The following is a 25,447-nucleotide window of genomic DNA, read 5'->3' on the forward strand; positions in this document are numbered from 1 at the left end:
TATGTATAAACAAGCTTTGGGAATTTGCCATAGAGAGCTGACAGCATCTGTGTTGCATGCTTGTAAATCCAAAAGGAAAATGTAACAGTAAAATGCATTAACTTAAGCAGTTGTCTGTGTATTTATTGTACTTAGTACAATATATTAATAAGACTAGTTGGTCACAATAAATAGTTATGCATGCATGTAAATGCAAGTAACAGCAAGATACCAACAGAAGACGTCATATAATTTTTCAGGTAGTATCAATGTGCTTACATGCCAAGGTATGTATTGTTATATCTTATAATTATAATGTATATGTTGTGCATTTCTCTGTATTTGGTGGATGATGTTGTTGCTGAGGTAGGTATGCTGAGCAGCACATCATCCTTACATGAACATCAGGTTGTTAAGTAGAAAGGTGTGGAAGGTTGACACGTAGCATGTAAACATGTGCCTGATATACATGGGTTAGACTGTGAGTCACACCTTTCTGAATCATGGAAGACTGTGCAGGCCTATATTTATATACATACCCTGCACTGTACCCAAACTTCTGGTAATCAGCAGTGGGTGTAGATATGCCATGGGGTCTTTATATGTTTGTGTGTAAAACAGAATCCAAGTAAAAACCTAACAAGAAACAATATAAGAATACAATCAAATATTTGCAGAGAAGACAGAATTACAGATTCTCAAATGGAGCCAAAGTGAAACAAGTAAGCAGGATTAAAAAATGACATGAAAAAATCAAAAAGCAAAGTAACCTTCTATAAGAAGTTTATTTTGCTCCAGCCATTTGAATTCTGAGGGAGCCCTGGTAAAACAGTAAATTATTTAGTTTTATAACCAGGTATAAAGAATTATCAAATACAAACTCACAACCAGGTGTGAACAATGATCCACTAGGAACTCATCACTAAGAAATTACATCACACTGGAAGCATTCCAATGAAATGAAGTTAGGTGTTAAATAAATAAATGACCACATAAAAATGCTTTGCAGAAGCGCCACCCACTGTAGTGTTAAATTCAACCCATTTCTGACAATGTTTTATATTTAAGGATAAGTTGTACTTCCAAAGCTAACAAAGCACTTTCAATAATCCCCCTCTATTAAAAGTTTGAGCAGAAAATATGTGCACAATTAAAGATTTCACTCTAATGTGTTGCACAATATTACAGTGTGCTGCTACAGGATTACACATGCTGTCAACCGCCATTACACCAAGTGAAAGGGATGGATTCAGCAGCCTTGGAATTGATCCTGACCATCATGCACTGGTGCCAACCTCTCAGCTCAGTGACCCCTAGAGATCTGAATGGAGTCAAATGGGTAAGGGACACTGTTGGAGTTGAAAACAACCAGACTATCAGCTCCGACAAAGGCATCCTGCAGGGAATGTTCTGTTCCAAAACCAATGGATCTAAAGGTCAGATCGAGGAAGGAGAAACTAGATGACGGGTGTCAGAGGTGGGTCCTGGCACTCCCAGAGTGGAAGGTGCAAGGACAACCTCCATATGAATCTCAGTCCTCGGGAACTTCCTGTCCACATCAGCTTCAGGCATGCTCCATTACAACCAAAAGGACCTGAGACAGGAAGCTGTCAGAGGCCTGGAGACCCTGTGGAAGGACTTTTCTTTTAATATTGGTAATAAAAGCCATGAGGCAGTTGGCTTCAGAGAGAATCTAGGTTTGATAGATAATGGTGGGGAAGGAAGCCAAGATCTGAATTGGCTCAGAGAGGAGAACTGGATCTGACAGCCTGGAAATTTTCAGAGCTGGGCCCATTGCTGTAGCACATTCCAGAGACCTTTTCCTCGATTCTTTCTCTCAACAATTGCTTTATCTTTGAATTTTTATTTCTCCCTCTCCCTTTTTTGATGGTCTTTCTCCTTTCCCTTTGGATTATCTCCCTTAGACTCCGCAATGTTTCTCTTTCCTGAGGAAGAACCCAAGAGGGAAGAGGCCAGTTCCCCTGTGTGTCTTATTAAGATCAGCCATCTGAGAGGGCACTTGGTCTGAAGGCAGAACATAACTGACATTCTTCATCAAGATGAAAAGTCCCTAAATGCACACACGGGTTGTGGGTCTGGGTGGGGGGGGGGGTGACTACAAGTGGTACACTTTTTAAATTCCAAAGCATTGTAGAACATGGCCAGGGGACAGCAATAAGATAAGTGCAAGGTACAATAAGCAACTAACCATGCTACCACAAAATAACTACCACTAAGGATAACAGCACAACAGACACTATGCTTGAAATGGTTTGCAAATAAACTAGAAAAAAATCTATCTAGCTATATATATAAAACATACAAATAAAACACTGTGGTCACCAGGCTGAAGATATTGAGCATCCACTTTAATCATTAAAAGGCCATAAAACAACAAAGACATAAAACAAAATAGAAATAAAAATGAGATAAGCTCTTCCGGGTTCTGCAACCCTTCATTAGATATGATCAACAAAGCCTTGGTCTGATATTTAAGACACTAACAACCAATCAGAAATCATCATAATCCCCAATCAGCCAATGATCTTAAACTGGTACGCATGCCATAAAAATAAAATAATGAATCCTTACTGGTCTGATAGTGACATACAAGAACTAATGGGAAACATCCATGGCATCTCCATCTTCCATTATGATCAAAAAATGTGACTGCCCATCCTTGTTGGCAATGCCCAATCATAAAATTAGGTTTATAGACTTATCATTGGATGGAAATAATTCCATTTAAGCCAATAAAATATTCAATATTATTTTATTCACTCTGCCAATGGAACTAAGAATTGTCCAATAAAAGATTGTGAACTGCTTGATTCACTTAGCGGAATTCTTAGCTAAGATTTTCAGTGTGTATGAATAAAGTACATATATAAATCACGCTTCTAGTGCTCATATCAGATCATGATTACGATGGTATATAAAAGATAAATGTCCTTATAAACAATGCATAGGAAATACATATTTGATGGATTTGCTGTTTATATGCCAAGAATGGCTACAATTCAACAAATTACCATTCAGAGATATTATTTCATCATTGCGAATGAGAAAATAACAACATTAGCCATTCTCTGAACATGCATCCGAGCCACATTCAAGCATATCTCAGTGCATATCCATCCAAGAAAAATTGTTAATATATTAATCTGGGTAGAACAAAGAAAAAAGAATTCACTTATCTCAAAAAAACACACCAAAAAAGCACTGAGACTTGAGATCGCATCTGAAAGGAATTAGCAGGAAATGAGATCTGAGGAAATAGTAGGACAGAGGGGGGTTGTGAGAAGAGGGGAGGAGCCCGAGCCTTTGATCCAAAGGTTTGAAACTTTCCAGCTTCAGATCAGGTTGTAAACAATATACATAATGTTGAGGCAGATAAAAAAAGACAACACTGGCTCCAGCTATGATACTGACAGATGCTCAAGTTATAACAGGTAATGACACAGGGTTCCATACTGATATACAAGAGACGAGGATAAAAATATCTATACATAATTACTAACAACTATAATTTACTCTTTCAAAGGAAAAGTATGTTATTAATACTAAAGTTTATGTATGTGACAGAAAAACATATCAACTTATGCATTTTGTTAACTTTACTCTGGCTTTTTAACCATTGATCTTCATTTTTAGTGTGCCATACCTGCTGATTCTTTGATTTTTCTGCAGCCAGACGTCAGCAGGTCACTTGTCTAGAAGGATCCATCCCTTTGAAGAAAAGAGGGATGCATATGGTTGCTGGGATTGAGCCTGTGCAGAAGGTTGGAGTCAAGGCAGTTAGCAGCCTAACACATAGCAGCTACAAAGATGTGCTTGCTTTTCTCAGCAGATGCAAAGCATGCCTTCTGGTGCTAGATGCTTGCTTCTTTCTGCAGCATGATTGTGTAAACCATACCATTGGCCTCCTCCATCTGGTAGGCTAACCCTAGCTATCCCTTCACTCTTCTAGTAGAGATATTATAGCTGGCTGTCAGCTACTCACCTCTAACCCGCCCCCCCAAAAGACACTCCAGCAACTGAGTAATTAATGCAGCCCAAGTCATCAACACCTCACAGAGATGCTCTGCCACTTTGGCAATAAGCCGGTCATGGATTTTTATTTTGCTTTCCCCAGCTGAGACTTTCCCATCCATCTTGGAAGATCCATCCATCCATCCTCAATCCTTTTTCCCATTTTGCACATGAGGTCAGGGTGTCACTTCAGCAGTCACAATTTGGAAGATAACATGGAATTAATCTCTTTAACAATTCAGACTTAATGAAATAGAGGACAGTACTGATGAAACATTAGGGTGGGGAAAGCTACCCTTCCATAATGCAAAACATAAAAAAACAAATGTGAACCATTGCTGATCATACCCACTGCTGAGTATTCATAACCTATACACCAACCAACAAGGTTTCTGCAACTGCATGTAAACTATAAGTTAAGTGAAGTGTGAAACAAGAAAGATGGATTTGTTATTATGAAATATGGGCAAATAGAATACTGTACTTGTCCCCTTAAATGTAAGAAAATTATGGTAAATGTTGAACTTCAAAAATGTAACCACAATGCACTCTGCTGGAGGAAAGCTGATAAGTCAAGCATTGTATAATTGTTTGATCTCAAAACTCGGAGCCAAGATGCTCATAGGTTCATAGGTGTGTACTAGGCTAATGGCCCTGGAGCCTTTATAAGCCTAGCCCATAGGATTACCCTGGTATCGTGCCACCCGACCTTACTTCCCAGTGCCTCTGTCAAGTAGAGCCACTGGAGTGATCCCCGGGGTGAATTTTCTATTTCCCATCCACTCATCAAGATTTCTTTTGAAGAAGACCAGTGAGGCGCTCTGCTTGACATGTATTGGAAGTCTATTCCATAGCATGGGCAGTCTCTGCGTTATGAACCTGTCCCTCCAGCTTGTTTTGTTGATTGTGGTAATGAGGTTGAGGTCTCTGGAGCATGTAGTGCGGAGGGATTGGGATTTCTTTAGATGTAGCATTTCTAATATAGCTGGGTCAGACATGGCTTTGTAAGTTAAGCAGAGATCGCCTCTAAGTAGGCAATATGAGACAGAGAGGCAGAACGAAAATAGATGCTGACTCTTCACCATGTCTGAATGAAGGACTTCTTCCTATTGTTTTGAGACCAGAGTTAATGGCTAGAATTTATATGTATAATGTCTTTTATTGCTCTGGCTTCCTGACCAGCTGCAAGATCAAAAGGGCTGTTAAACCCTTGAGTTTCTGTTAGCCTGGGAAACAATAATGATGTAACCTGAAATAAGTCAGTTGTACTTGTGTTATCAATTTAAGGACAGACAGAGAGAGAATCAGAGCATTTTGCATTTGTTTTCAGAACTGACAACATCACCAGCACTGCCTTACTCTATATGAAAGTTTATTTTAGAACTGTGTTTGCACTTAGATATAGATAGGAAATAGGAAGTCTAGTCTAGCTGTTTTCTGTATTGATGTCAGAACTTTTCTACTGTATTATTTTAAGCATTTCTCTGTGGTCTCTGAACTTTTGACTAGCACTGTATAGCACGAAGGATTGTCTTGTGTTCTTATTATTAAATATTTTTAAACCTTTCAACTGTGGCTGCTTTATGTAGAGATAACTTAAGCTCTAGAGTACATTGCATGTATATAGTGATACTGTCCAAGCCACTCCAAATAAGCCTTGCTGTTCGTCACACTTAGCATTTGGATAATAATATTGCACAGTAATAATTGGACACCCTTTGATAAGGGCCTTATTTAGTAGCTGATATTATTGGTTGGTGGCAAGTGGTACTACCATATAGTCTGGGCATAAGGGGCATAGCTGGAGAACCTGTGCCAGCCTTCCCCAGGAGTGTCTGTGTGTTGGTATATAACTCATATCTCAAAGTATGTGTGTCAGCTACTTAGGCAGGGACACAAAGCACTGGTTGGACAGAGAGGGTGCTGGAGGTTTTAGCTTGACCACTAGCCTGAGATCTGGACCCTATAACTGTGCCAGTGGGGAGTCATATTGGGGATCTGGAGAGAAAGGGAGAAACCAGCCCCAGACTGACTGTGATCTCTGTGTGCTCTTAAAGGAAATTGTACTTTACTGTGTGTGTATTTGTTATCCTTCCCAATGTGGACGCCCCTTACTGGTGTTAGTGGTGAGGACAGAGGCTCCTTGATTGCTGGGCCATTGCTCAGGCATCACATATTAATTGTTTGGCAGTGGTGGGATATCCACACAACATATTAATTGGTTGGCAATTGGCTTGTAGTGTTGTGGATAGTGAATTCCTGTAACTTGTGTATAGTGATCACTGAAGGTGTTTTTGTACCCTAAATCAGCCACGCAATGAATATTCAGAGTTCAGATCACTGTTGTTTTATTTCTTTTGTGAGCTTAGTTAGTCAAAAAGAGCAGGCAAGCATGTGTGCAGATGAGTATGGAAAGCTGACAAGGAACCAGTTGGCTGAGATGTGCCACGCTAAAGGACTGGTGCAGGGAAATCTAAGGCAGACATGATTGCAGCTTTGGTCACAGCTGCATCAAAAAACAGCAACCAAGAGGACGAGCAGACTGACTGTGGAGATGTACAACACTCAGGGAATGGACAGCTCACACTTTGTGCAAAGGACTTAAAAATCCATCTGGAGCTAAAGAAACTGGAGTTGGAGGACAGGCGTTTGGAACTGGAAGTTGTGGAAAAGGAGTGGCAGAGGCAGCACAAAAAGTAGATGCTGACGCTTTGCCAGAGTCATGGAGGTAATGGGGAAGGGAGTAACCAGACCCCAGAAGCACAAAAGGTCAATAAATTTCTTCTGCAGTTTACAGAGGGGGATAACATTGATAGTTTCATTCATATGCTTGAGAGGGTATGTAAACAGTGTGATGTTGACCAAAGGTCTGGTTACGGTTCCTGACCCCCTTACTCCATGGTAAAGCTGTAACCATTTTTGTCCAAAATGTCTGACGTTGACTGTTTTGATTATACTGCTAAGAATTGCTTGTTAAAATGTTTTAAGCTAACACCTGAAATTTACAGGAAAAGGTTTTGTGAGCATAGATGCAAGGCAGGTGAAAGTGTGTGTGAATATGTTGCGGAACTGAGCACTTATTTACATAGATGGGTGAGTGGATGTCAGGTCATCACTTTTGAAGGGCTGGCAGACCTTTTGGTGAGGGAATAAGCCCTTAACACTTTGCCTGAGGACATGAGGATCTGGTTAGCTGACAGACAATGTGATACTTTAAAGGAGTTGGGGAAGAAGTGAGACCTATACCTAGCAAGCAGGGCATCCCTACACAGGAAAGGGACCCCCAGTACTGCTCATGGGTCTAAAGGAACCCATGGTGGGCAGCCCAAACTGCCCCAACAGAATCTGCCAGTAGCAGGGGAAGCCACTAGTCCAGGTATATATCCAGGAGCTAGGGTTAAATGCTTTGAATGCAACCAGTGGGCCCATGTAGCATACAGATGTCCATGGAGACAAGGTGGGGAACAAAAGGGAAAGACAAAGTTCCAACAATAAGTTGTTTTGAGACAACAAGGGTATCAAACTACCCCAAGAGGTTATATCCTATCATACTGAATGGCAATGAGGCCATTCCTAAGAGAGACACAGCCTCTTGACATAACCATCGTGAAGCCTGCAATGGTTACAGAGGAGCACTACTTGCCTGGGGGATCTACTCCAGTCAGAGCTTTAGGAGGGATTTCATTCCAAATACCTTTGGCTAGGGTTCACCTTGACTGGGAGGGTGGAAAAGGAATCTAGCAAGTAGGTGTGTTTGAGGATATCCCTGCAGATGTCCTGATAGGGAATTATTTTGATAGTTCAGTACCATCTGCTTGTGCTGTTACCTGCAGTCAGGCTTGGAGACAAGCAGGTGAGTCTGGTAGCCTGGGGGAGACCCAGACAGACCACATACTTGCAGCCAGGTCTGGTGATGTGGTTACCTCAAGGAGCGAGCTACCCTGTAACAATAAGACTGAAGGTGAGACACAGCTGCTTGTGGGTATTGATGTTCCCTTGGACAGAGGGACTGCAAGTGCAAAGGTGAGTAGTAGTACCCAGGCTAACTGTGAGGCACCGCTGTCAGAGGATACCAGACTTCTTGTGGAAGGGGAGCTGGGGTGGGTTACAAAGAGAGAGTTGATGCAGGCTCAGCTCTCAGATCCTACATTGCAAGGCCTGGGAGAAGTAGCTAGTGAGGGACCTGATTCTCAAGCAAAGGGGAAATCTGTATACTGGGACATATGGTTACTGTATAGAGAGTGGACCCCTGAGGGAGGGCTAGAAGGTGAGAGAATACAGCAGTTGGTAGTGCCTAGAGCCAACTGTCTGGTGCTTCTAGCCATAGACCATGATATTCCCTTTGCAGGTCATATGGGCATAAACTGTACAAAGAGATGTATTATGCAGAACTTCTATTGGCCTGGAATTTCCAGAGATGTAACAGGGTACCGCAGGACCTGTGAGCAGTGCCAAAAGGTAGGCAAGGCAGGAGACAAGGTGAGGGCTCCTTTGATACCTTTGCCTGTGACTGAGGAGGCATTTCAGAGGGCAGCTATGTCTATTGCAAGGCCTCTGAGTACCCCAAGTTCCACAGGGGGAAATAGTATATCCTAGTGGTAGTAGATTATGCTACCAGATACCCCTGAGGCAGTGGCTTTGTCCTCTATTGAGGCAGAAAAGGTGGCAAATGCTTTGTTAAAGATTTTTGGCAGGGTAGGTTTCCCAAAAGAAATACTGACTGACAGAGGTGTCATTTTCATGTCAGACCTCCTGATTTGTCTGTGGAAGTACTGTTGGGTGAAGCACCTGAAGACCACCACCTACCATCACCAGACTAATGGTCTTGTTGAGAGGTTAAACTCTACATTCAAATCCATGCTACGGGCATTCACAGACCAGTTTAAGAGTGAGTGGGAAAAATATTTGCCCCATCTGTTATTTACTTACAAAGAGGTTCCCCAGGAATCCACATGTTTTTCACCCTTTGAGTTGTTGTATGGGCATAGGGTGAGGGGACCTCTAGATTTAATTTGTGATAAGCGGGAAGGTAAGTGTAAACTTTACAGGGAGTCTATTGTGGCATATGTCCTAAACATCAGGGCAAGGTTCAGGGAACTCATGGGTTTGGCCCAGGAGAACCTGACAGAAGCCCAACAACAGAAAAAGGTATGGTATGACAGGAATGCTCAAGCTAGAGAGTATACTGTAGGGCAGCAGGTAATGGTTCTCATTCCTGTCAGATACAACAAGCTGCAAGCAGCTTGGGAGGGACCCTACAAGGTGGTAAGAAAAGTAAGTGATGTTACCTACATGGTGGAACTGCAAGGCAGGAGGCAGGGGCACAAATTGTACCATATTAACATGATGAAACCTTACCATGACAGCTAGGCCCTTGTGCTGAGCATTTGCAGTGGCTTGCAGGAGGAGTCTGAGGGAGATCTGGTGACTGATCTCCTCAGTGAGGCTCAGACTGACACCTCAGTGGAAAGGGTAGCAATGTCCCAGCAGCTATCTCCGACAAAGGTTCGAGAAATCCAAGCAGTATTACAGGAGTTTGGGGACATGTTCACTGGGAAATCAGGGTGCACCCACCTGGTGCAGCACCAGGTGGATACAGGACCCCAAAGGCATATTAGGCAGGGCCCTTACAGGGTGCTTGAGAGAGTCAAACAGACTCTGAGGGAGGAGATACGGGAAATTATGGAACTAGGGGTAATTCAATAGTCCAACAGTCCCTGGGCCTCCTCAGTGGTGCTGGTGCAAAGAAAGATGGTAGCACCAGGTTCTGTGTTGACTACAGGAAATTAAATAGTCACACAGAGTCAGATGCTTATCCCATGCCTAGGACAGATGAGGACCTAGAGCAGCTGGGTGGGGCTAAGTATCTTACAACCACTGATCTTACCAAGGGTTACTGGCAGGTGCCCTTGACTCCCAGTGCTAGAGAGAGGTCAGCCTTAGTGACTCCTTTTGGCTTGTATGAGTACACAAAGATGCCTTTTGGGATGGAAACTGCTTCAGCAACTTTCCAGAGGCTGGTAGATACTATCCTAGCAGGAGCAGGAGGGTTTGCCCTTGCTTACCTAGATATTGCTGTCTACAGCCATTCCTGGCAAGAGCACCTTCAGCATGTCAGGGAGGTGCTGGGCAGACTACAGACGGCAGGGTTAACCATTAAACCCAGCAAATGTCAAGTGGGTATGGCAGTGGTCTCCTACATGGGACACAGAGTGGGAAGTGGTAAGATCAGGCAAGAACCTGCCAAAGTAGAAGCCATTCAGGCATGGCCTGCACCTGAAAGCAGCTACAAAAGGCAGGTGAGGGCATTCTTAGGGACAGCAGGGTACTACAGAAAGTTTGTCCCCAGTTATAGTACCATAGCTGCTCCTCTCATGGACCTGACAAGGAAAAACAGGTCAGATAAGGTAGTGTGGACCACAGCATGTGAGCAGGCATTCCAGAAGCTTAAAGAAGTTTTGGGAGGACCCTCTGTGTTAGCCAGTCCAGATTACAGTAAAGAATTTGTTGTGCAGGTGGATGCTTCAAACTATGGGGTGGGGGCTGTACTTAGCCAGATTTCTTCAGAGGGAGAAGAGCACCCAGTGGTTTATCTCAGTCATAGGCTCCAACCCAGGGAGGAATGCCATGCAGTTGTAGAAAAGGAATGTCTAGCCATAGTGTGGGCACTGCAGAAACCTCAGCCTTATCTGTATGGAAGTAAATTCACTGTAGTTACAGACCACAATCCATTAACATGGTTTCACAGAGCCAGCCAGCAAAATGCCAAGTTGCTAAGATGGAGTCTAGGGTTGCAAGCATATATGTCAGTGTGGCACCGTGGTGGGATTAGCAATGCCAACACAGATGGGCTCTCAAGACAGGGAGTGGGGTAAGGTAAACTCAGACCTAACCCTCTCAAGCAATGTTTCTTGAGGGTCACTTGAAAAACTAGCTTGAGTTCTCCAAGGGGAAGATATGTGAAGGCTGCCAGCCTAGCTAGATAGGATTTTGTAAATATTAATGTAAGCCACATGCTTGTTCTCTTAAATGTAAGAAAATTATGGTAAGTGTTGAACTTCAAAAATGTAACCACACTGCACTGTGCTGGAGGAAAGCTGATAAGTCACGCATTGTATAACTGTTTGATCTCAAAACTCAGAGCTGAGATGTCTGAATGAAGGAATTCTTCATATTGTTTTGAGACCAGAGCTAATGGATAGAATTTACATATGTAATGTATTTTATTGCTCTGGCTTCCTGACTAGCTGCAAGATCAAAAGGGCTCTTAAACTCAGAGTTTCTGTTAGCCTGGGAAACAGAGAATAATGATGTAATCTGAAATGAGTTGGTGGTACTGTGTTAACAATTTAAGGACAGACAGAGAGAGAATCGGAGCATTTTGCATTTGTTTTCAGAACTGACATCACCAGCACTGCCTTGCTCTATATGCAAGTTTATTTTAGAACTGTGTTTGCTCTAAGATATAGATAGGAAATAGGAAGTCTAGTCTAGCTGTTTTCTGCATTGATGTCAGAACTTTTCTACTGTATTATTTAAGCATTTCTCTGTGATATCTGAACTCTTGATAAGTACTGTGTAGTAAGAAGTATTGTCTTGTGTTCTTATTAATTATTAAACATTTTTAAACCTTTCAACTGTGGCTGTTTTATGTAGAGATAACTTAAGCTCTAGAGTACAATGCATGTATATAGTGATACTGTCCAAGCCACTCCAGATAAGCCTTGCTGTTTGTCACACTAACTATTTGGATAATAATATTGCACAGTAATAATTGGACACCCTTTGACAAGGGCCTTATTAGTGGTTGGTGACAAGTGGTACTACTGTACAGTTTGGGCAGAAGGGGCATAGCTGGGAAACCTGTGCCAGCCTTCTCCAGGATTGTCTCTGTGTTTATATATAACTCATATTTCAAAGCATGTGTGTGTGTGTGTGTGTGTGTGTGTGTGTGTCAGCTACTTGGGTAGGAACACAAAGCACTGGTTGGATAGAGAAGGTGCTGGAGGTTTTAGCTTGACCACTAGGCTGAGATCTGGACTCTATAGCTGTACCAGTGGGGAGTCTTATTGGGATCTGGACAGAAAGGGAGAAACCAGCCCCAGACTGACTGTGATCTCTGTGTGCTCTTAAGGGAACTTGTACTTTACTGTGTGTGTACTTATTATCCTTCCCAATGTGGATATCCCTTACTGGTGTTAGTGGTGAGGATTGAGGCTCCTTGGTTGTTGGGACAGTGCACGGGCATCGCACCAATCATCAAAAACAAACTTTTGCAAGTTGTGTTTAAAGTTTTTTTAATAACTGCACAGCTTCAGAAATTTAGGGAGTTCTTATCCTATCATTTAATGTTACAGCAGTACTAATGCTCTTGCTTAAATATTCTGCTGGAAATAAAAAGCAGTAATTGCAACCAAGTAACCAAGACTTGACAGAAGTACCTCACTAAAAGGATCACAGGTCTAAAGCAGATGCCATATGCTGACCGACTTAAAAAACTCCAGCTATACTCAGTCGCATATCGTCTACTCAAAGGCGATCTCTGCTTAACATACAAGGCCATGTCAAACACAGCTGTTGGACATGCTACACTTAAAGAAATCCCAATCTCTCAGGGCCACACGCTCCAGGAACCTAAACCTTGTCATCACAATGAAAAAGACATGCTGGAGAGATAGGTTCCTGACCCAGAGACTGCCCATACTCTGAAATAGACTGACCATACATGTCAAGCAGAGCGCCTCCTTGGCCCTCTTCATAAAGAACCTCGATGATTGGATGGGAGATAGACAATTTACCCCAGGGATCACATCAGTTGCTCTGCTAGACAGGGGTCCAGGGAAGTAATATTCTGATAGAAACAACAGGGAATTATTATGGCTAGGCTTGTACAGTCACTAGGGCCAATAGCCTAGTACCAACCTATGAACCTAAGTCAGTAGATTAAAGGCCTGTTTATTCAATGCTATCAATATCAATGCATGTTGTTCTAATTTCCAGATTTATAGAACGTCTCAGATTTAGGGCAAGGGAAACAAAGTTTATTTCCATAAAAACATGTATATCATGGAGGTTGTGAAGAAATTCTATTAAATGTAACTATACACAGTATAACAACTTAATTCTCACAGACGTTTGTAGTCTTCAACTTACCGAAAATCTCCTCCTCGGCTGAATGGATTTGTAATAGCTAACTGCATTTTCTTAAATGCATAGCATGGGGATTCACATTTACTGGTATTCTACAGCACAGAAAGAAATTACAAAAATGTAATATAACATAATTATGGCACATTTATATGCTACCATTTTATTTGACTTTAACTCATAGTTTACCGTTTGAAAAGTGTAGGTTATCATTAATTTAAAGCACAGAACTAATGATTAATAGACAAATCATCATCAACTTACAAGATAAAGAAATGACACATTTGCAACAGACAACATGCATGCAAAATTAGGATAAAGGGTATTTCAAGCATAACTAAAACCTTTCCATTTGCCCCTACTCTGTATCACACCAACATTATAACTAAAACTCATGTCAACTTTGCCTTATAGCATGCTCTGTAATGAAAGACACAAAAACTTCCAGTTAACTGGCCACTGCAGTATAGATGGTCTTTGATGAAAAACATATCTCTGGAATGACCCTTTGCTGATGAATAATTAAAAGAAAGAATTGATTAGTAAAGACAAATATAAGCCAACTACTACCCACCTTTTAGGTAATATATGCAATACATTTTGTTAAAATAAATTAAAATGAAAATGAACTAAGATATACAGTTCAGTCACCAAACTATTGCTGACACAATAAACTAAAAGATACATCAAAAGACATGTTTTTCTTTTTCCTGTGGGCTGGCTATCAATAGGTCAGCATGGACTACTAACTACCCCTTATGTCCTGTGAGCTTTACTATTTAGCTTAATGCTTTCATTTCTTAATAATGAAATTTAAGTCAAACGAAGCAGTGGCTAGCCTCATATACACAGTCAGATCTTGTCTATCAACCAGTTTTCATGCTGATTAGCAAACAATCAAATGTTCTAGAGCATACTGTAGATAAATGTGGGAAAGAAAAGGTTAATGATATGGGAAGGGATGAAACAAGGAATCCAGGATGAAAAAAAGATTTTAATTGCTAGCACAGCACTCTACTGTAAGTTGTGTGTGTGTGTGTGTGTGTGTGTGTGTGTGTGTGTCTCTCTCTTTTATATATATATATATATATATATATATATATATATATATATATATATATATATCCGTTCACTACGGAAGACCGAACGCCCATATTACTGAAGCTCGGAATCCCGAGACCAGAACACTGAAAGACCAGATGATCGCAAGACCAGAAGCGCAAATTTCATAATCCCAATGTTTGGATATTTTGAGTTAGCGCTTCTGGTGTTGCGGTTCAGGTAAGTATGTGTGTGTAAGTGTGTTTGTGAGGGGCTTTAGTGTATGTTGTGACTGTGGTGTGTGTGTGAGGGACTGTAATGTGTGGGTGTGAGTTTGTCTTGTGTGTGTGTGTGCGATCTCGGAGTTAAAATATTAAAGTAGGGGGTGTGGGGGGTTGCAGGGGGGCTTGCCCCCCCCATCTTAAATATAGAGTAAGTTTATTCGTTTGATAGTGGGGGGAAGCTGTGTGTTTGTGTATGTGTGTACTGTATGTGTTTCAAATGTTCGCGATTTTGAATTTCGTGCTTGTGGTCCATCGGTCTTGTAGTCTTTCGAGTATTTGGTCTCGGGTGTATGGGCGTTGGTATTGTGGGTTTTCGGTAATGTGTAGTGAACCTATATATATATATATATATATATATATATATATATATATATATATATATGTGTGTGTGTGTGTGTGTGTGCGCGTGTGTGTCTATGTATACACACACATATACATATATGTGTTCCTATTAAATGATTGAAGACACATTTTTCAAATGTGTCTTGATCAAACCTGAAAGCACGAAAAGGCAAAATAGCAGAACAGCATATAAGCATATTATTTTCCCTGGAAATGAAATCGCTTGGCTGCTTTCATTACTTTGCCGTTTTCATGACTGTAGTGCGATCTCAAAGTTGGTATATATAAGTAGGGGGGTGTGGGGGGCACAGATGATTTAACATAGACCCTACACACACACACACACACACACACACACACACACACACACACACACACACACATATATATATATATATATATATATATATATATATATATATATATATACACAAACACACACACACACATATATATATATATATATATATATATAGATATATATATATATATATATATATATATATATATATATATATATACTGTCTGCGAGGACTTGTTGGATGATTCTTGTTTAGCAACTTTTGAATTTTTATGGTTGCCTGTTCCTTTTGGCTGGGTGGAACATCAGGAACTAAGGTGTTTATAGGAGGAGGACAGGTCAAGGGAATGACATTTCCCTAGATATTATAGTCTGTACCCATCTGTCATTTGTGATGCTTTGCCAGGTTTCTTGGTGTAGAGACAAATGACCCCCGACTGCCTCCAGAGGTGAGAAATCAGGCACTCCTTCAGGAGCACTGATAAGGCCCTCCAAAGAAAGGTTCTCTGGAGCCCTGGTTATGCGGACCCCCTCTGCTGCGACATCAGTATCTAGCATTATTTTTCCCACCTCTGCCCCGGGGGAACTCTCACCTTGTGTGTCATGGAAAGACCTGTGGGATTTTCTGAACCACATTTTCCCACTACTCCTCTGACCATTTGGAAAAGGTCTGGTGGGCACAGAAAAATGTACTCCAACAGCAGACAAGGTCTTGCCTTTTTGTTCACACCTGGCGAGCGTTTCTTTTACTTTTGACCCAAAATGAGAGGAGCCATCAAAAGGGGCGTTAATGAAGGTAGACTTGAAGGGCTCCACGAAGTCACAAATTCGCATCCAGGCCTGTCTCCAAAGAGCAATACCTGAACCCGCTGCTCTACTCATTCCATCTGCAGCATAGGTTATGAGCTTCATGAAAGAGTTTACTACAGAATTGAGGGTGGCAAGCTGAGCATTAACTTTATCTGCTACTACATCAGCTACAACTCCTTGGAGGGAGTCTGTGAGTTCCTTTACCTCTCTCTGTAGCCTAGTGAAATGGGTAAGGTAGTTCAGGGACTGAAGAGCAAAGGTCGCTGACGAAAACACTTGCTTCCAATATCTATCCATAGTCCTAGAGTCTTTATTAGGAGAATAGATAGAGGAATTGGTCTCAGATAGGTCTTTTTTAGTAGCCGCCGCCGCCACAACCATGGCATCAACTGCAACTCCTTTAGTAAGAAACCCATTATCTTTAGGTGCCATAATGAACTTATTTGGCCTTCCAGGAGTAGGCTCTATGGAATTTGTGGTCTTCCAGGCCTTCCTAGAGATTAAATCTATAATCTCATCGGAAGGGAGAGTCATCCAAGAGGAGGAACGGTGAGACCCAAAGGCTTTCAAACTGACTCCTCCGCAGAAGGCGGGGGGGGGGGGTTGGACTGCCAGTCACTTCTCTGTTTTAATAATTTTAGGATGTCTCCAAAGGAGATATCATCAGGAGGTGACCTTGGGGACCCTTCTGCCTCATAGAGGTCAGTGTCTGATGTGATAGACTCCTCTGGGGAGGCAAGGTATTTCTTCTTGTAGGTCCTCTTCTAAGGGACCTCCGCAGTGGGATGCTCTGAGGAGATTTCAGAAGGGGGGGTGTCTCTTGGTGGACAACCTGAGGCCTGGGGTCTTTGCAATCCTGTGGAAGGGTTACCTGAGAGGACGAAGACAACTGGCCCATAGAGGGAGGAAGATCCGATGAAGGATGTGCCTTAGACTTGGTAGGAGTCAGCACCCTCCTCATAACCTTGAAGGCAGACTGCCCCCACCCCGAGGACTCCCCTGTATCCAGCAAAGAGGTTGTCAGAGCTGAAGGTACCCCCAGAACTGGCAAAAGAAGCTCAGAGGCTATGGTAGGAGCAGAACTCACCCATATCAAAGCCCTGAGAGGCAGATTCAGATCTGGAGAGATCCAAGCTGGTTCAGAAAATCCGACTGGTGAGTGTCAGCTCCTGGAGGCATACTGCTCCTAATGGAGGGAAATGCTCAGGGTGAATTTCTGCTCTGAGGAAATCAATGGTCCTGGAGCCAACACAATCTGGAGATCAGAATCTTCCAGCTCCAAATACAAGGTATGAATAGGATGAGGAACAGTAACTATAGAGGTTGATTGTGTCTGACATGATTCCTTTGGGCTCGGATCCAACAGAAGTTTGCCCAGGGCCGGAGTCTTCAGCAACCTCTGCATAACCCTATCCATCTTTTTCTTTCTTTATTTATTGACATTTGTTTACTGGGAATGTCCACTGGGCTGAAGATAGCCCATTTTCAGTGGAGGCCCGGGAAGAAAAGCTCCAATACATAAAACAACAAAGTAATTACAGTACAAATGTAGCTACAACAAGGTAGATACAATATTTACAAAAATCACTACAATACAAAATTTGGCAATAAAAATGGTACAACTTGCTACAATACAAACATTTTGGAATAAAATTAAATAAAAAGACAATATGCAAGCAAATTCAAACAATGCAAAAATAAGCAAGTTCAAACAATAATAAAATATCAGGAAAATCAAGCAGGATCCATCAGTTTGAGTGTGGAGCAGCTGTAGATTCTATGTCAGATATTAAGTCTAGAGGGAAGATAAGAAAGCAGAGAATATACAAGTAGATAGAAGTTACATGACATTGTAAGTAATTAGTATGTTTAAAGTGAAGAATACAAGAATTAGTAATGGTTGATAAGCTCTTGGTAGGCTAGTAGAAAGAGATGGCGATCTAGACTTAGTCAATAATGGTGAGGGGATCTGTGAAGTCACCGGCTCAAATGAAAGTGATCGGCTCTGATGTGGAGTATGTGTCAGAATAGATTATGTCGGAGCCGTAGGATCTGTTGGCTTCAGTGTAGTCTTGGATCCAGTGCTGACTGTCTTCTCCAAGGATGCTGGAGGAGTAGAGAGTTGAGGAGTTTTGGGTCTTGCCTCCGAAGAATCTTTTGGAACCTAAGATGCCCTCTTGGAAGTCTTCTCCTGGGATTTTGAAGATGCTAAATAAACAAGTCGCTGAAAAGGGGGTTTTTAGTAAACCCTTTAAAATCAACTTGTTTTTATACTCCATAAGTGCTCTTTGGTTAAATCCATGACATATGGAGCAATTCTCTTGTAGGTGAAGAGCCCCCAAGCAATAAACACAGAGAATGCGAGAATCGCTAAGGGGCATCTTCTTTCTGCATTTTTCTAATTTTTTGAAACGTAATGGTTTCTCCTCTGGTTTCTGAGACATAATCACACAGACACACACACACACACACACACACACACACACACACACACACACACACACACACACACACACACAAAATATTGAGTAAAAGGGAATAGGAAGGAATAGGGATGGATAAGAGAAAAATACCTTTTTTTTTTAAACACTAAATGAAAGTCGTCCTCTAACTTAAACAGACGATTAGAGGAAGGAAAGAAAAGGGGAGAAAACTGTCCACTAACTAAAATGGACGATTATAGAAGGAAAGGAATGGCAAAGAAAAATGTCCTCAAACTAAAAGAGATGGAGGAAAATTACCCTCTAACTTAAATGGGTCTGTAGCTTAAACAGGGTAGGGTAGAGTCACACTATCAGAGAGATTCAAAGGGAAACAAACAGGAGAAAATAATAATAATATACATAAGGTGAAATAGTACGTAATTAGCAATACTTAGCCCACAGCTTAGCTAACAGGAACCTCTTTGTGCAGCAAACAAGATCTGAGGTTATAAAACAGTTGCATTATGGATACGGAAAAATTCCCACAAGCTTTGCTGCAGACCTCGAGCTTATGTAAAGGCTGAGATGGATCCGACCCCATCAGTGAGATAAAAGAAAAGATTGACAACACATCAACAAGTTTTGTATCAATGTGCATTTTTCTGAATAATAATAAGTATGCAACTTTAATACTTGACATTACTGACAAAATGTAATCCTCCATGATTTACCAGAAAATTTAAAAATTTGAAAAGGTAGAGGGAAAAATATGAGATAAAATCAGTGACAGTTGAGGGGTATGTCTTATTTAAAGAAATGTCTCACAGGGTTCTTGTTTATGCTTTTCATGTCCCAAGAGCCAAACATCGATAAGAATTACATTTTCATACAGAATGTCCTGAAATTCTTTTAGTTAAAGCTCTTAATGCATTTATCCATTGAAAGGTTGAGGAACTTTTTGCTTAAATAGTTGCAACTTAGTTTCTGTTTTGTGTGTTAAGTATTTTTAGTGTTTGCATTAGCCGTAGAGGGAATACACATCAATGGCAAAAGAAAGACTCACTTGAAGCTTCTACTTTGTAATCTGGTTTTAAGAAAAAAAAAGAAGTTATGTACTCACCATAAAGTTCCGTCTGTGTTGTCCATTTTAATTCTTCCTCAACAGCTGGGTTCGGATTTGACCCTCAGATCTAACTCAGCCATTAATTTAGCTTGTGGGCACTAGCAAACGCTTGAGCTCCTCCCTTACCCACAATGCCCTATCCTCTAACATACCTCAGGTCCTGTTTGCTGGTTTACATAACCCAAGAAATAATATTATTAATATCCCGGTAGAAGAAACAAATATCTGGGGCTCAACGCAAGGAAAAGTGGTGTCCTTATAAGCTCTCACTCTTCCAGAAGTCATTATTCAAAATGGTAGGGGGTTGGTGGGATGGGATGTGAAGAAGAATGAAAATGGACAACAAAGATGGAATGTTATGGTGAGTACATAACTTCTTTCCCTGATGTTGTCAATTTTTATCCATTCCTCAACATTTGGGACACAGAGTCCCCAGTTATCTAAATTCCAGGGTGAATTCTAAGGAAGGCTCAGCACACTTGAGCCAAAGGCTGCTCTTCCCCTTGAGACCAGATTCAATTTGCAATGAGTAATAAAGGTATGAAGATTATTCCAAGTTGCAGCCACACATGTCATCCATGGAAACCCTAAATAAAAATACTGAAGATGTTGCCATGGACCTGGTTGAATGGGCTCTTAAAGGTTTTGGTAAGGACAGACACAGCTTGTTGTAGACAAATGGTCTACAATCCGTAAGCCAACTAGCCAGAGTTACTTTTGTATCTGGCTTACCCAATTTAGAATCTGCAAAGGAAATAGAAACATAATTGTCTATGAACGTCCAATAAGTGCAATATATATTCATCTTTGCTGGTAAAATTTGGAAAAAAAAACTGGCAGATTAATGGATTGGTTTCTGACACTACTTTAGGAAGGAAAGAAGGATTGGTTTGTAATATCACTCTATCCCTATGACAAATCAAGTAGGGAGGTTTAGAAGATAATGCTTGGAGTTCTGACATCCTTCTAGCAGAGGTGATAGCTACCAAAAATATAGACTTCCAGGTCAGAAACTTCAAGATCACATTTTGCTGCTGTTTCAAATGGGGAATGAATTAAGGCCTGCAGTACTAAATTTAAGTCCCATGGAGGAGTTGGATCCTTATAGGAAGGTCTCAAAAGAAGGGTACCTTTCAAGAAGGCCTTGCAAAGTTTTGATGAAGCCAGGGTGGAGAACTCAATTCCTATGTGAAAATTAGAGATGGCAGCTAGTTGAACTCTAACTCTAAAGCTGAGGAGATAACACCTTCACTGAAAACTGTTGCCAAAAATTCAAGGACGCTATTTACAGGAGCTGAAAAAAGGGTCAATATGTATCTGATGTGCCCAAAAAACAAACCTTTCCCATTTACTTCCATAAAGTTTTCTGGCAGAAGCTTTGTGAGAAGACTGAAGTATATGATGGACCGGGGAAGACAGCATATGTTGTCTGGCTATCAGTGGAAGTGGAGAAACCAAGCTGTCAGCTTTAGGTTTGAGATATTCAGGTGAATCATGTCCATAGGGTGACAGGAGGTCTTGAATCAGATGCAGAATACAAGGTTGGTACACTAGATGAGGCCAAGGAAAGAGGAAACAAATCTGTCGAGGCCAGTATGGTGCAATGAGGGTGACTTTGTTCTTCTACTGGAAAACTTTCTTCAGAGATTTGGGGATCAAGCGAGTTGGAGGCTACACACAGAGGAGACTGGGAGGCCAATCATGTATTACAGCATCTCTCAGTGATTCCCCTGGTGGAGGGATTATGGTACAAAAGCTGCTTCTCTTGTTGCTTAGGGGAGATGCAAAAAGGTTGCAGCAAGACTGACCCCACTGGTGAAAAATGACTTCTGCTACATTTATGTTGAGAGACCACTCTTAAGATAGTAGGATGGACATGCTCAGTCTGTCTGCTATGATGCTGGACTTCCCTGGAATGTGCATTGCTATCAGAAATCAGTTGGATGAGATCGCCCACTGTCACATTCTTAGAGCTTCTCGACACATGTTGCTGAAAAAAATAGACCATTGTGTCGCTAACATCCACTGAAGAATTCTCACGTGAAATCTTGCCAAGAGAACTAGAACTATAGCTATAGACACTGATCCCAAGGCTTGTAGGATCAATCTGGATGAGATTGTGGAATTGTGAATAATCTTTCTTACCTGGAATCTGATAGCTTGTACTCTTCAGAGAGAGGAAGCAAAGCTGTCACTGACCTTGTGTTGAAAATTGCTCCTATGAACTCCAATGTCTGAGTCAGTTCTAGTGGAGATATGTTCTAATTTATGGTGACCCCTGAAATGGAGCAAGTTTAGAGTACCTGGTCTCGAGCTCTTTTCAGTAGATGCCTGGTTGGGGCAGTAATAAGCCAGTCATCCAAGTACAGAAGCATTCAGAATCCCTGCAGTCTAAATGGAGCTGCTACTAATGTCTTGCATTTTGTGAACATGCTGGGGGCTGTGGTGAGGCTACAGGGCAGTGTTCTGAAGTGGTAATGACTGGCTCCCAGCTGAAAGAGTAAATACCTTCTGGATTGTCTGTTCAGTTTTATATGATAGTATGTATCCTAAAGATCTATTAAGCACATCCAGTCATCCTTGCACAAAAAGGGCAGAATGGACTAAACTGTGACCATCCAGACCTTGATGTGCTGAACTGATTTGTTCAGACTGCTGAAATCCAAAATCAGTGAACAGTCCCCTGTTTTCTTTGGCACTAAAAAGAATCTTGAGTAAGTTCTGGATTCTATCTAGTTTGGTGGGACCTCTTGGATGACTTTTTTTCTAGCAGCTTTTGTATTTCTACTGCTGCTTTCCTCTGACTGGGTGGAACATTAGGAATTATGCATACAGGTGGAGGTGGTAGGAAAAAGGGAATTATATAACCTCTGTAAATAATCCTCTGCACCCAAATATCTTTTGTACTAGCCAGGCTCTCTAGTGCAGGGATAAATGACCCCAACTGCCTCCAGAGGCAGACAATTGGACTTCTTTTCAGGAGCACTTGTAGGGTCTTTCAGAGAAAGAATCTCTGGACCCCTGGTTCTGTGGGCCTCCTCTCCCACGTGGTGGTGTCTTCCATTCAAGTCGCCCCCCCCCTTCCACCTCTGGGGGAACTAACTCTATGTGGATCTTGGAAAGGACCCTGGGACTTCCTGAACCACATTTTCCAATCTCCTCATTGATTCCTGGAAAAGGTCCTTTGATGGGGTCAAAAAGCATATGCCCACTGCAGAGAGGGTCTTGCCACCTTGCTTGCACATGGAGAGCATGTCCTTAACTTTATGGCTGAACAAAGAGCTCCTGTCAAAAGGAGCATTGACGAAAGAAGACTTGAGGGGCTCTGCAAAGTCACATAATTGCATCCAGGTGTGTCTCCTAATAGAAATGCCTGAACCTGCCACCCTTGAGGTACCTTAAGCCACATGGGAGATAAGCCTCATGGACGAGTTAGTGATCAATTCCAGGGTACTCAACTGCGAGGCTACAGGAGTACTGGTCCCTGATGGGGAATTTGAAAGTTCTTTAATCAGATCCCTCTATAATCTCATGAAGTGTGATGAAGTGTGCCGAATAATTCAGTGGTCTGAATGTAAATGTTGCTGAAGTATACACATGCTTCCCAAATCTGTCCAATACCCTAGACTTCCTGTTAGGAGATGAACAGAAGAACTCTGCTCCGTTTGTGCTTTTTTGGTAGCTGCCACCACGACCATGTCATCGACAGGAAGTCCCTTGCTCAAAAAACCCTTTTCTGCTGGTGGTGCCAAAATCTGGTCTGATCTTTTGGTGATTGGCTCATCTGTGTAAGGTTCCTTCCACTGCCACTTAGAGATCAAATCAATGAGCTCATCAGCAGGCAGGGTCACCCAAGAGGTAGATGGGCCAGACCCAAAGGCCTCCAGGAATACAGATTCCTCTTGGGAAGGGTTATTAGTGGACCATCCACCCCTCTGCTTAAGGATTTCTAGGATGTCTTCAAATGAGATGCCTTTGGGTGGAGATCTTGGGGACCATTTCCCATCATTGAAATCTGCATCTTCAGTGACAGACTCCTGAGGAGAATCCAAGTGCCTCCTCTTGCACTTTGTCTTTCTAGGGACTTCTTCGGTAGGGGGTTCAGGAGAAGTATTGGAAGAAACAGTAAGGCCCTACTGGGTAGCCTGGAGACTTTGGGGTGGCTGCCCCTGTGGAGTGGAATGATGGGGTTCAAGGCACAGAGACATATGGGATTCACAGGGGAAATCCAAGGGGGTAGAAATCATCCATCCTGCAGAAGCAGAGAATGTTCTCTCACCACCTCAAAGGCACAACACTTTGGGGAGAAGGAAGTCAATGGAGCCGAGAAGCCAAGCTTCCGACCCATCGACTCCGCCTCCCTCAAAGGCAATCTACCTGGAAGCAGAGGTTGGAGTCAAGCTATCTAATGCCGAAGTTCCAAGGGGTAGAGATGGCTCCAACAACTTCAGAGTTGACTCTAACTCCTCAGCTCTGACAGGAACACTTTGGCTCCAAGAATCATCTGGATCCAAAATCGTCAGAGCCACTGCACTCAGAGAAAATCTCCAAGCCAGAGACACTATGATCTTTGGATTGGATCTAGACAGTTCTGGAAGACTTGGATCCAAAGGCTCTGAAACAACAGGTCAGATCAGAGAAGATGCCGGGAGAAGTGATGTAGTGGCAACTAGGTCTTCATGACCTGAAGGGGTAGGAGCCAAAAGGACTCCTATCTGTATCTATACAGAGAGAAATTTCCTCATCATTCATTCCACATCAGCTTCAGTCAGACTTCTGGAAGAATGAGATGATGTCACTGATGGTGATCTAGAGTGCCAGCAGAACTCCAAGAAAGAGGAATGTACTTGAGATGGTACAGGATCTATAGAGAGAGAGAGAATAGGAAGTTCTTGGTAATGGCTTTTGACCCGAGGAAGCCATTTTACTATCTGACACTGGCTGGGTAGTCGGCTTTGGATCTTACTTCTTGTTCATAGGTTCATAGGTTTATACTAGGCTATCTGCCCTAAGGCATTTATAAGCCTAGCCCAAATTTTTGTGGCTTACGCCACCCCTTATATGAAAAAATACTGTGCCCATTAGTTTGTTGTGCCTCTGTCCAGCAGTGACACAGAGATGATTCCCGGGGTAAACCTACGATCTCCCATCCACAGGTCTAGATTTCTCTTGAACAGAGTCAGCGAGGTGCTCTGCCTCACATGGACCGGGATTTTATTCCACAGCATAGGGAGTCTCTGAGTGATAAATCTATCCCTCCAGCACGTCCTATTTATATCCGTGCTAAGGTTTAAGTCGCTTGCTCTAGTGGTTTTGGTGGATTTGGATTTTTTGAGGTGGAGCATGTCCATTAATTCTGGGTTGGACATGGCCTTGTATGTCAGGCACATGTCACCTCTGAGCAGACGGTATGCGACTGAATAGAGCTGGAGTTTCTTCAATCTGGCAGCATATGACAGATTTTGGAGTCCCTTTATCCTTTTGGTGAGGAACTTTTGGGGTCTCTCCAATTGCTGCAGATGTCGGGTGAGATACATCCCGAATGGGGCATTGTACTCTATCATTGGTCTGATAAGTGAAGAGTACAGGGGAACAATAACCTCACTAGATCTGGATGTGAATCCTTCATGATCAGGTGGGCAATGTAGAAGGTCTTTCTAACCACTTTAGCAATGTGAGTGTCAAAGAAAGGCCACTGTCAACCTGGGTCCCCAGGTCCCTGATAACCTCTTCTGTGCTTAGTGGATTGCCACCTATATGGTAGCTTGGGGTTACCTTGTTTTTCCCGAAGGGTATGACTATACATTTTTGGCGTTTAACTTCAGGCCATGGCTCTGGCACCAGCTATCTGTTTCCGTGAGTCCCTTCTGAAGGATATCCGTGTCTGATGCACTTTCCACTATGGCGCCCAGTTTGCAGTCGTCTGCAAACTTTGTCAGCCAAAGTCCTCCTATGTTGGCCTGTA

General features: G+C 42.2%; 1 protein-coding gene across 1 annotated transcript in view; it reads right to left on the reverse strand.

The window, feature by feature from the left end:
• Positions 1–25,447, reverse strand: part of CFAP47 (cilia and flagella associated protein 47) — a 7,413,452-nt gene that overhangs the window by 3,533,850 nt on the left and 3,854,155 nt on the right. Inside the window, exon 38 of the mRNA XM_044071840.1 lies at positions 13,165–13,253. Coding sequence (XP_043927775.1) covers positions 13,165–13,253 — 89 coding nt within the window. The remainder of the gene's footprint in view (positions 1–13,164; positions 13,254–25,447) is intronic.

Source organism: Protopterus annectens, chromosome 5.part0 (genome assembly GCF_019279795.1).
Source record: "Protopterus annectens isolate FY-2018-M chromosome 5.part0, PAN1.0, whole genome shotgun sequence".
NCBI classification, from domain to species: domain Eukaryota; kingdom Metazoa; phylum Chordata; order Ceratodontiformes; family Protopteridae; genus Protopterus; species Protopterus annectens.